The sequence below is a fragment of the Diceros bicornis genome, chromosome 29 (genome assembly GCF_020826845.1).
Source record: "Diceros bicornis minor isolate mBicDic1 chromosome 29, mDicBic1.mat.cur, whole genome shotgun sequence".
NCBI classification, from domain to species: Eukaryota; Metazoa; Chordata; class Mammalia; order Perissodactyla; family Rhinocerotidae; genus Diceros; species Diceros bicornis.
The window spans coordinates 1,643,344-1,654,857 of NC_080768.1; the positions used below are offsets into that span (position 1 = coordinate 1,643,344).

An 11,514-nucleotide genomic window follows, 5' to 3' on the forward strand; every position below is an offset into this window, starting at 1 on the left:
TTTGGGAAATTCTCAATTATTTTACTTCTTCCAATTAAGTCCTGCCAGATAATTCAACCCAGTGTTATTCCCCTAAATAACTCCCACACAGGCATGCTGAGTAGGTGCTCGCGTGGCCGGTGTGAGCCTGTCCCCCACACAATGTGCTTCCCGCTGCCTCCGCCTGCTTCATTCTCAGAACTGGGGGGCGTGCAGAGTTACTCGATTTCTGCTGACAGGATGCACTAGGCAACCAACTAGACATCGGAAGATTTTGTGGGCTTCGATCAACGCAGTGCACGGAGGCGGCGGGCGGTGGCTCCTTCATGGTTGGCACTGGTAGCAGTAACTTCAGAGGCACCGGGAGTGAGGCTTCACAATCTTGGGTAGTGGTTGGATTCCTGGCTCTGCCACTCCTAACTGCATGGCCGGTTACCTGTATGAAGCTGGTGAAATCGCTTCATAGCTCACGTCCTCTCCTATAAAACAAAGCTCACAGAATCGTTGCGAGGGTCATGCGTGTTTGCATGATGTAGCACACATGAGAACAGCGCCTGGCAAAGAAGACACTAGCTATTCCATTCTTATTATTACTAGTGTGTAGTCAGTTATGTTACAGTTCATCTAGTCTTTTAGGAATGTCCTTCATCAAAAATAAATTAAAAATTATAGAACGTAGTCTGGTGGACTAGACTCTGCTTCATGTCGCTCGATCTATTGAAAAACATCCACTCATTCACTTATTTACTCAACAGATGAGACTGCTTCCTAGACACCCTGTCCGTTTCTAAATGACACAGGGCATAGCACATAAGCGTGGTTAGTGTCTCCCTGCCTGAAGCATGTTACAGAAGTCTTGGAGACAGAGATGCGGGTGTTCCACTTTTCACGACTTCCCAGAGTCCACACTGCACTTTGTTTTTAGCAGCCCGACAGCAGAGTTAATGGAATGCATTTTGAAATGAAAAACTTATTTATGAACGATGCTTCCTTGTGGCTAGCTGTGGACTCTGTGATTATGCACATGTTGTTTTTATGGTCCTAAATCTATATTCTGTCCCATGAAGAGTCCCGAGAACATGTGACTCAGGGAGAGGCAGAAAGATCTTAGCTTCGTAGAACTTGTGCAGTCAGCCCGCAGCCTGGGCTGGCTTCCCTCCCCCCCCACCTACTCGAGGCCACCGCTGCCCACTGGCAGTCCTCCATGCCTAGAAACTGCCAACTCCCTTTAAATGGGGCCCAAAGAAGAAATAACCTTGAAAAACTATACTTGTATGAACAGCTGAAGCAAATCAACCCATTCTGTGATCAAATAGAAATCCTGAGGTTCCCTACAAGTTTCTAAACTTTTATAATTTTTCTTATTAAACCTCACAATTTATTGGCTGTTTGCTGTGTGAAAGGCATCTTTCTGGTGTGGAAGGCATGCAATGGGCACAGGTGCTGTTCCCAGCGACCCTGGTCTGACAGGTGTGTGGCCGGGAGATGTACCTGAAAAACACAACAGGCCTGAGGGGGAAGACACCAAGAAGGAGTTCGTTAGAAGCAATACATATCACAGAAGTTTCAATAAGCTTCCTAAGTCTACTAACAAATATTTTTTAAAAATTAAGCTGACTATAATTATTTGAAAGGAAGATTCTTTTTAGCAACTTGTTATTATAATGAAGCATATTTAATTTTATATAAACTAATATCCACATGAAATACATAAAATGTCCACATTAGGAAATCATACACAATATTTTATTTTTTTACAACTTGATATTAAAAGTAAAGAAATTAATGGAAAGAAACTAAAAAATTTCTGTTTCTTGGTCCTATTAAAACATTTTCTGCAGGCAAGAAGGAAACCTGTTTACTCCCACCCCACACCTGGACCCTGACACATCACTTCAACTAACATGCTGTGCTAGGATTCTGTTCATCATCTGTGTAGCAGGCCCCAGAAGTGGTGCTCGGGGAAATACTTAATGATAATCGCCCAGGAAAGAAGTCTTTCCTAATGCCCCATCAGGAGGGAAGTTTTCAGTTATTGCACAATTACCAGGATGGGTGCTCTGCACAGAATCCTCAAGGAGCCTCTGAGTGGAATTCTGGTTCTAGAGCCAACCACAGAATGGGGGAAAAATCCCTTTGGAAATCCCTGATTTCCAGTCCAAAGAAATCTGGCACTGTCTTAGCAGAGTTGCTGATGTCTCAGGGGGCTGTTAGATGCAAAATAGGCTGCCTCCTCCCTATCTATTTTAAGGCGAAATCATAGTAATGGGTCATTCTGGGGAAAAAAAAGATGCAGCTATTAATGTTGAGTTTCTTGAACACCATCCGAAAAGGAAATAGCCCGTTTGCTGAATGTCATTTCTCCTGTGGAATCTGATCGTCTGTTCTGCAAGGTGGTGGGAGAGACTCTGAAGCAGCCAGATACCTGTGATGCTGTGGAACGGTCTTTCAGAAAGCTGCCTGGTAGCTTCCGTGGAGGAGGGACTTCCGTGGAGGCTGGGGTGTCCTCTTTGCACGTGGAATTCAGCATCACCACCGCCTGACGTCATAGTGATGGATGGTCTTCTAACAACATTTGTGTGTCTGGCACCTCCTTTGCTGACTGTACGGTGAACAGGGACCCCTGACTTGGTCACTGGGTGCAGAGCCGGTTGTGTTGGTGAGTGGTTGGTAAGAGGCTCTCATGGTTCCATCACTGTGAGATTGCGTGGCTGTGCCATGGTCTCCGACCACCTGGGCTCTGCTACCCTGCTCTGTAATCCATGCCAGGGGTGGACAGGTTGATAGAACAGTGTAAAACCACACCTCTCCTGGAAGCGTCCCTCAAAAGGACACAATTTCATAACTTTTGTGTGTTGGGGAGTAAAAGTGATATAGTTAAGAACTCACGAGTCATGATTTGCAAGATCACTGAGTTTTATTCCTTCTCAGCTTGGCTGGAATAAGAATCAGGGTTCTATCTCTTGCAGGTGACCAGATAGCTTCGGCCAATTGATGACTTCGGACTGTATTTGTTTCATCATGGAAGTGTAGCTCTGCTTAACTGTAGTTACAACAAATTGTAGACTTGGTCTGGTTCTGTAGGGCGTTTCAAACATAAGAGTTCCAAACTTCAGCTTTTAAAATGTGTCCTATTCCAGGCCCCTGCTTCCAGTCTGTGGTGATCTCCACAAAGAGAACTCTCAGGGCTTAGGCTGCTGCACATTCTGATGAGAGTCAAGCCAGAGAAAGAACTCGGAAGTTCTGGGACCCTCTTCCAGGCCAAAAAATTTATATAAAATAAAATACTATGTTAGTTGTCTAAGGTCCTTCATATTGTACAGAAGTGTTAATGAGCCAAATAAGAGCCAGTTCTCTGACTTTATTTCAGACATTGAGGTCCATTTGTATATTTGGATAAGATGTGTAAGTCTTTCTTAGTTTTTATCTAACTTTCCCCGGAATGACTCAGCGGGCTGAGAAAGCACCTCTGGAGTCTTGGGAAAATACCAGTGAACTTTGCTTATAAAAATCTCTGCAGGTTTCCAGTTTGTCATCACATTCCGGTCGCTGTGGGCCGAGCTCATTTCCATTTCACTGGTCATCACGCCTTGCGGAAGCAGGATGGAGAGCGCTGAGCTAGCATCACGTCGGGGCTGGGGCACAGCTGAGTAAACACGCCAGCGCCTTCTGTCCCGCTCAGCATCGTCCGGGACCCACATACCTGAACTCAAGAGTGTCAGCTCACTCTCTACATTTCTTAACACTGCGTTTCCAAGTGTCCCAGGACAGTGCCCTGCACATAGAGCAGACGCCAGAAAGTTATTGTTAAAGATTTCTGGAAAAGAGAGAGAGAGAGGAAAGATAGAACACAGTCTGGCTCTCCCCTTCCATTCATTCTAAGACCCTTTCAGGCTAGGGAGTCTCCATGAAGGTGTTGCCAATTTAGGAAAGCTACTTTATTATATTATTTTATAATTCATCTGCAGCTGCTCATGTCTGCCTTCCAAGGACTTCAGGGTTTTTTTGTTTTTTTCCCCCTGGATTTGGCTTTTCTTTGCTGCTCGTGGGCTATTTGGAGAATTGCTTCTCTGAGGTTTTTCAGAGACGTAATTCCAAGAACAAGCAGTTAAACAGATTTTGGAGTTGAAGCCTCTGAGGCCAACTCCAGAGAAGTGTCCTCAGCACCTTTCTCCAAATATCAGTTGTAACTGAATTTGAGATAACTGACTGGGAAAGACTGCAGGAAACCTGTCCCATGTTAATAAAATTAATAAGATTGCATAGGCCAGCCATGCTTTCTCACTAAAAGTTCTTAATTTTACACATACATCTCATTAGGTTGAACACTCGAAACTGTTGACATTTGATGCTTTTGACCCACAAATGCAGCAATTTTGTAGGGTTCAATCCAATGTATTTAAAGGCCATTACCTCAATTGGGCTGTCCTTCATAGGCCTCAAAATCAGGGGAAGAACTGTTTAAGTACCTAAATAACTCTGTATATCCTATTCACCAGACTCTCCAGCAGTCAAAAGTCACAATCCCCCTTCCCATCAAATCTGAATTCTAGAACCTGAAAGTTGTGGAGGGAAGTGGTGGACTCCACTGACACAAAATAACCCTATTGAAAAATGCACATTCCAACATCCTCTCTCTTTCTCCCATAAACAGGAACAAGAAGAGTATGGTGAAATGATATGGAAACACCTGACATTCCGGCAAAGGAAGTTGCAGAGGAAGGCTCTTGACTGATAAATGAGGCAGGCTCCTAACGTGGGCAGTCACTGTGTTTTTTTAACACACACCTGGCACGTGAACTATGGACTCCCCCCCAGGTGAACAGTGTGGATGCAGATACATCAGGAAAGCTGCTGATGCCAGGACACAGACCAGTGTTCTCCAGCTGACCATTCATAAACCTTAACTGCAAACAGAGTCACAAAAAAAAGGAAAGCTCCCTGGGGTGGCTCTTTACAAAAAACGGAGTTAAAATCAAGGTTCTCGCGTTGTGACCGCAGCCTGGCTCAGAGACCGCAGCCTGGCTCAGATTTGTTGCTCCTCGGCAGCAGTGATGTGACGGAATGTAAATTGATAAACACTGACTCGCAGAAAGAAAGGGCATGCCTTGGTTTGGTGGAGGTACCCGATAGCTCAGTTCCGCAGAGAGGGAAGGACAGATAAAGCGGCAGCGGTGGCTCCAGGACTGACCTGTGCATTGACTAAAGCATCACCACCCGGCATGGGGACTAAGCCACAAAGACGTGGGCACGCAGCTAGCCGCTGGTAACGTCACTGCAGTTCAGAAGTTCAGAGGAGAGCGCATCGGGAGTTCACACCCTTCTTTGCAGGAGGGGAGAGTGGGAAGGGCGAGCGGGGAGCGGCGCGTGAACAAAAGCAGTGTGGACCCAGAAGTGAAATCTGATCGCGCGCCAGGAAAAACCCCAGAGGAAAGATCGACCTTGAGCGGCCGAGTCAGGGCGAAGCCATGGTGGGCTGCTGAGCGGGAGGCGGGCGCGGGGCGGCGGCGAGAGGAAGCGCTCCCATGGAGAACTCCGTGCCCCCCTGCGTCCTCTACCCAGGGGACGACCACGGCCGCGGAGCTGAGCCCGGGGATGCCTTTGCGCATGGAGCGTGCGGCCAGGCCGGGGACCGGAGCGGCGCTCCCGAGGCTCCGGGAGAGGGCAGCCTGCAGCTGCCGGACGCGGCCGGGGGGGAGGGCGCCGCGTCCCCGGCGCAGACACCCTGCAGTCTCAGCGCGTCCCTGTGCTTCAGCTCCGGGGACGAGTCCCCGCCGCAGTCTCGCGCCTCAGCGGCGGAGGGCGTAGCGGCCTCCCCGCCCTCGTGTCGCAGCGGCCAGCGGGTGGTGGAGAGGCAGTGGGAGGTCAGCAGCGCGGGTGCCGGGTCCCCCGCGGAGTGCGCGTCCCCCGAAGAGCCCGTGTCCCCCGAGGAGCCCGCATCCCCGGAAGAGTCTGTCTCCCTGGAAGAGCCCGAAGAGCCCGTATCCCCCGAGGAGCGCGCGTCCCTGGAAGAGCCCGCGTTCCCCGAGGAGCGCGCATCACCGGAGGAGCCCGGCGACCCCGCGCCTGTCCCTCCCGGCGTAGGGCCCGAGCACGGGGAGCCCGACCTGGTCATCGAAGTGTCGGGGCGCCGGCTGCGGGCGCACAAGGCAGTGCTGGCGGCGCGCAGCGACTACTTCCGCGCGCGCGCGTCGCGGGACGTGCTGCGGGTGCAGGGCGTGGGCTGGGCGGCGCTGCGGCTGCTGCTGGCCTACGCGTACAGCGGGCGCATGGCGGGCGTGCGGCCCGACAACGTGGCCGAGGTGGTGGCCGGCGCGCGCCGCCTGCAGCTGCCCTGCGCCGCGCAGCGCGCCACCGACGCCGTGGCGCCGCAGCTGAGCCTGGCCAACTGCTACGAGGTGTTGAGCGCGGCCAAGCGGCAGCGGCTGGCCGAGCTGCGCGAGGCCGCCTACCGCTTCATGAGCGACCACTACCTGGAGGTGCTGCGCGAGCCCGCCGTCTTCGGGCGCCTGTCGGGGTCCGAGCGCGACCTGCTGCTGCGCCGCCGCCTGCGCGCCGGCCGGGCCCGCCTGCTGGCCGCCGCGCTCGGGCCGGCCGGGGAGCGCGCGGGCAGCCGCCCGCAGAGCCCGTCGGGGGACGCGGAGGCCCGCGGCGAGGCCGCCGTCTACTGCCTCCAGGAGGCGGCCGGCGAGTGGCGCGAGCTGACGCGGCTGCCCGAGGGCGCGCCGGCGCGGGGCTGCGGCCTGTGCGTGCTCTACAACTATCTCTTCGTGGCGGGCGGCGTGGGGCCCGCGGGGCCCGACGGCCGCGCGCGCCCGTCCGACCAGGTCTTCTGCTACAACCCGGCCACCGACAGCTGGAGCGCCGTGCGGCCGCTGCGCCAGGCGCGCTCGCAGCTGCAGCTGCTGGCCCTGGACGGCCACCTGTACGCCGTGGGCGGCGAGTGCCTGCTCAGCGTGGAGCGCTACGACCCGCGCGCCGACCGCTGGGCCTCCGTGGCCCCGCTGCCCCGGGGTGCCTTCGCCGTAGCGCACGAGGCCACCACCTGCAACGGCGAGATCTACGTGTCCGGGGGCTCGCTCTTCTACCGCCTGCTCAAGTACGACCCGCGGCGCGACGAGTGGCAGGAGTGCCCGTGCAGCAGCAGCCGCGAGCGCTCGGCCGACATGGTGGCCCTGGACGGCTTCATCTACCGCTTCGACCTCTGTGGGGCCCGCGGCGACGCGCAGGCGGCGGCCGGGTCCGGAGGGGTCAGCGTGCTCCGCTACCACTGCCTGGCCAAGCAGTGGAGCCGCTGCGCCTCGCACCTGAGGCCCCCGGGCGCGCCGTCGGGCCTACAGCCCTTCCGCTGCGCGGCCCTGGACGGCACCATTTACTGCGTGGGCCGCGCTGGCACCTGGCGCTTCGTGCCGCCCCAGGATGGCGAGCCCGGCGGGGACGCAGACGCCGGCGGCAGCTTCGAGCCCGAGTCCCTCCGAACCCCCTGGGATGCCCGGGGCGTGCTCTTCCCCTTCGTCCTCAACTTGCCTGAGGAGAAGCCCGACAGAGGCGAGGAGGGCGCCGTCTAGGGCGGGCCAGGGTCGCCTGGGCGTCTCCTCGGGCAGCCCTGGGACGAGGAGCGCTCCGTGGGCTGAGGTCCCAGCTGGGAAGGGGGCGAAGGGAGCGGAGGAGGGGAGGGAGAGAGTTGTGGGTGGGCCGCTGGCCACCGGGATCCGTTAAATGCTTTGAGGTTGGAAGCTTGTCGTGGGCCTTGAAGACTTTCTGCAATGCTGTTTTAAGGTCTGCTTCCCTATTCTGCATTCCTTTTTGCTTCGCTTTGCTTAATGGGGTCGATGGTGTAAGATGTAGGATATGTGCAAATAGATAACTTTGCAGATAAGATACAGGATACCCGAGGGAGTAGGGCAATGGAATCAAAAGATTAAGCTTCAAGGTACAGTGGGTGGGTCCCAGAGTGAACCCAGGGGGTACCCAAGATGTATTCAGGATGTACCTAGGGTTTACTGGGGTGTGCTCAGGGCGTGCTAGGGTGCACTCACGCTCCGGTGTGGAGTGGAGTGGCGAAGAGCCCAGACTTGAGCTCTGGCAGAACCGCAGCATACTGTGTGATGAGAAGGTGCCGCGGGCACCTCGGGCTGCTGCGCCAGAGTCGAGACCCTAAAGTAGGCCAACTCGAACTGTATTAGTGGAACCACTGAAAGAAGGTCATAGTTTTTTGGCTTGAGGTTTAGAATTATAACTAATAAGTTAAGCTCTTAAAACCTTTCTAACTCAGTTTAAAAGTTCATGCCACCACGTTTTCAAGTTTGGTTGGCTCAATTCCAAATTCAATAAGCATTAAAGGCAAAATCTTTGATTACCAATATGATGTCCCGTCCAGTACACATTGGAAGTATTTCCTCTACTGTGCCATAGATACCATGAATGGGGTCTCACACACACACACAGACACAGGCACACACTCACACACACCCTTCAAGAGCAGTTCCATCTCACTGTTGAACTGGGATGGGTTTACATTTTCAAGTTAAAGGATGTTAATAATTATATTCAATGGTAGAGTAATGATTTACTATTATTTGAATTTTAAGTCTTTGGTGACTAAATGTTTACCAAAGAGCATGTCATGAATAGGAAAAGCTGACCAGCAAGGGAGCTTGTCTATTTTAAAAGGAACCTTTGATAGCGATTGTATATGCTCAACCACTTCCATATTTTATAATAGGCTGAAAGAGAGTATTATTCCAAAAAAAAAAAAGGTTAAAATAATTTTTTTGACAGTCCTAAAGACTTGTCCTAAAGACAGGCATGCAGACACATTCTGAACCCATGACTTGTGATGTTTTAAATATGTATTACGTAATTCTGCTGAGGGAAATTAATTTTTAAAAGCATCATTCTAAGAAAATGTGGCAGAGTGACAATGAGCATATTGACATAAAGGGAAATAACATATAGTTATAATGTAGTTTAGCAAGTAAACTACATTTTTCTAATTGTGAATTCCAAAGTGCCCTAATAGAATTAACATGAAACTTATTACTTTGACAGGCCACAAGGATTGAAAACAAATCAATTAGTCTTCCCTCATTTGTTATGACATTTTACTTTCCAAATATACATAGACAGGGTTCACTATATATTAAGAGTTTAAGGATGAAATATATGCTCACAACTACAGGAAAGCTGATTTGGATTCTGAATCCAATCCATTTCTTGATTACAATAGGAAAAGTATACATTGAAAGTTACTGGAACATAATTAGATGAGATCATGCATACCTTACTGTTATTTAGTTGTTAACCCAGTGGTAGGAGTTGACATCTCTGTAGCAATCGGTGGGTAATTCGGAAATAGGTTATGCTTTTTGAAGAGTCTGTGGTTATGAAAGTTGTCAGATAAGTATGTTTAGAAATGATCGGCTTGAATCTTATGCATGTGCCAGAGGAATGGCATTCACGGCTTCAGTTGGAGTATATTCTGGGGACTTGTGTGCTTGCTCTGACTGCTCATGAACTGAGGGATATCTTGGCACCCTGGTTAATCATCTTAGGAAAGAAAAACAGACTTCATAGTGCCTGACGTGATTGGCCTTTTATAGCAGTAGACAGGGAAATGGTGGTAGAGAAAGAACTTATAGCAAAAGGAAACAAATCATGTTCTTTTAAAAAAATGTACATTTCGTGTTGTAGTACATTTTTCTCTAGAACTTTATTTATGCCACAACTTTTATATGAACTAGAACCAGGCTAATATTTTCATTCCTTAAATATCAAATTCATGAACTAGTATCACTGTGATTTACTTGAGGAATCATTCCTATGATGTTTACCGTTTAAAATGCTGAAAGTGGGTTTCCAGAGTAAAATGGTTCCCTTAAGAGAATATGAGAAATATTGATGTCAGGTGTGGACAGCCACACACTAGCACGCCCAACTGGAGTTTTTGTATATTATTTTTTCATTTAATTTGATAAAGGAATGCCTGTGCCAGACATAGCATCACTTCCTGTGGGAACTGGGCTCCGAATCCCAGGGATTTGTCAAATGAAATACACAGGAAACCTCAGGATAAGTGAAAGGATATAGACTATTAGGTATTGTATTTCTAAGGAGTAAGATCACATAAAAACAAATACTAGAGGACCTGGCATGCCACAGGGACCACTTTATTTCACTTTTTGGGGCCAGTACCTGGATCGTGGAGCCACAAGGGTTTGCACCGATGAAAAAGAAAAGCCACCCCCTCCACCATAGTTGATTTGGAGGACTGCTGGGTGGGGAGGGGAGAGCGGGCTGTCATTGCTGAGACTGGCCCCTGAAGGTCTGATGTTCCAAGGAAGGGTCTTTACATATTCAGCATGAGGTTCTAAGTCTGATACTATTTAGAAAAACAGTTGGTGCAAAATATTCCTGATCGTCAATCAGCCAAGAGTCAAATGAAGCTAATGCATTTATGACATCCATCCATAATTCTCAAAAAATTAAGCAACCCACGCACACTGACATTTCCAAATATTTGAAAGAGCAGTGGCATTTTAAGAGGAAACTGGTATACACGAAAGCTTGATCTTTTGGTTAGTTGACAAGCAATGACTTTTGTATTGTCAATCAAGGTCCATTTGGAACCCAAAGGAAGGGGCTTAAGATGTCTTCATTTTCTTTCTATTTTTATTTCTGGTCTTGGAAACAACCCCCATGCTAGTGTTGACTCTTGGCAGCTTTATGGAGCTGGATTTGGAAGTTGCTGATGTGATTTCTGCGTCTATGGTGGCACCTTTTCCTTTAAGAGAACCAATGCTGTGGAAATTCTTTTGCTACTTAGTTAAACCTCTTACCTGTATCTGTTTTGCTACAAATAAGTAAGAAATGAATCATCTGCTCCATTTCTGTTAACTTCTGGTGTCACTTTAGTAATTCTGGTGGCAGCTGTTTAATCTGTGGGTCTCTTGGGTAACTTCCTGTAAAAGATTTTGAAATGGAATGTTTCTGAGGTCTTTGCTTTTTCCTAAAGTCAAGACAGTTTGAGGACGGAATCTGTTGTAACAGCTTCGTGGGTCGAATGTAAACAAAAGTGGTATTTTGTATTCTGTCTTATTTTAGATGCTTTCCTAGCTTACAAAATGTTTCATTTTGGTGTTTAAAAAATCAAAGTTCTTATTTTCCCCTTTCCTCTGCAATATTATTCATATGAGAAGATAAAGAGCTAAAAATGGAAACGTGCAAGTGTTTTGGTTGCTTCTGAATTTATGTCAGCAGCTGCCTTCTCCACCTTTTCCACATGCAGGAGGATGCCTGGACCACTCGGCCCCTGCTCTCAGCACAGGAGCTGGCAATGGCAGGCTCTTTCTGCATGCTTAGTGAATTGGTTTGAAATGAATTGAAATAAAAGGCTAGATGTGTTCTCGTGTGAGATTAAAGCTCCTCCAAAGCGTTTTAAAGCTCTAAACCTTACTGCAGTGTTGCCATTTGTTAAAGACCAACCTGACTGTTTAAGGCACAGTCTGGGCCACTGATGCTTGTCTGTGTGGTTAA

At 49.5% G+C, this 11,514-nt stretch overlaps 1 protein-coding gene across 1 annotated transcript; it reads left to right on the top strand.

The window, feature by feature from the left end:
• The first annotated feature begins 4,997 nt into the window (after positions 1-4,997).
• On the top strand, positions 4,998-8,419 carry KBTBD11 (kelch repeat and BTB domain containing 11). The gene has a single exon (XM_058524897.1). The coding sequence runs from the start codon at positions 5,505-5,507 to the stop codon at positions 7,545-7,547; it is 2,043 nt and encodes a 680-aa protein (XP_058380880.1). The 5' UTR covers positions 4,998-5,504; the 3' UTR covers positions 7,548-8,419.
• Positions 8,420-11,514: the final 3,095 nt, after the last annotated feature.

What these genes read in the sequence shown, in the direction of transcription:
- KBTBD11 (XM_058524897.1), top strand. Translation starts at nt 5,505, where the DNA reads ATGGAGAACTCCGTGCCCCCCTGCGTCCTCTACCCAGGGGACGACCAC.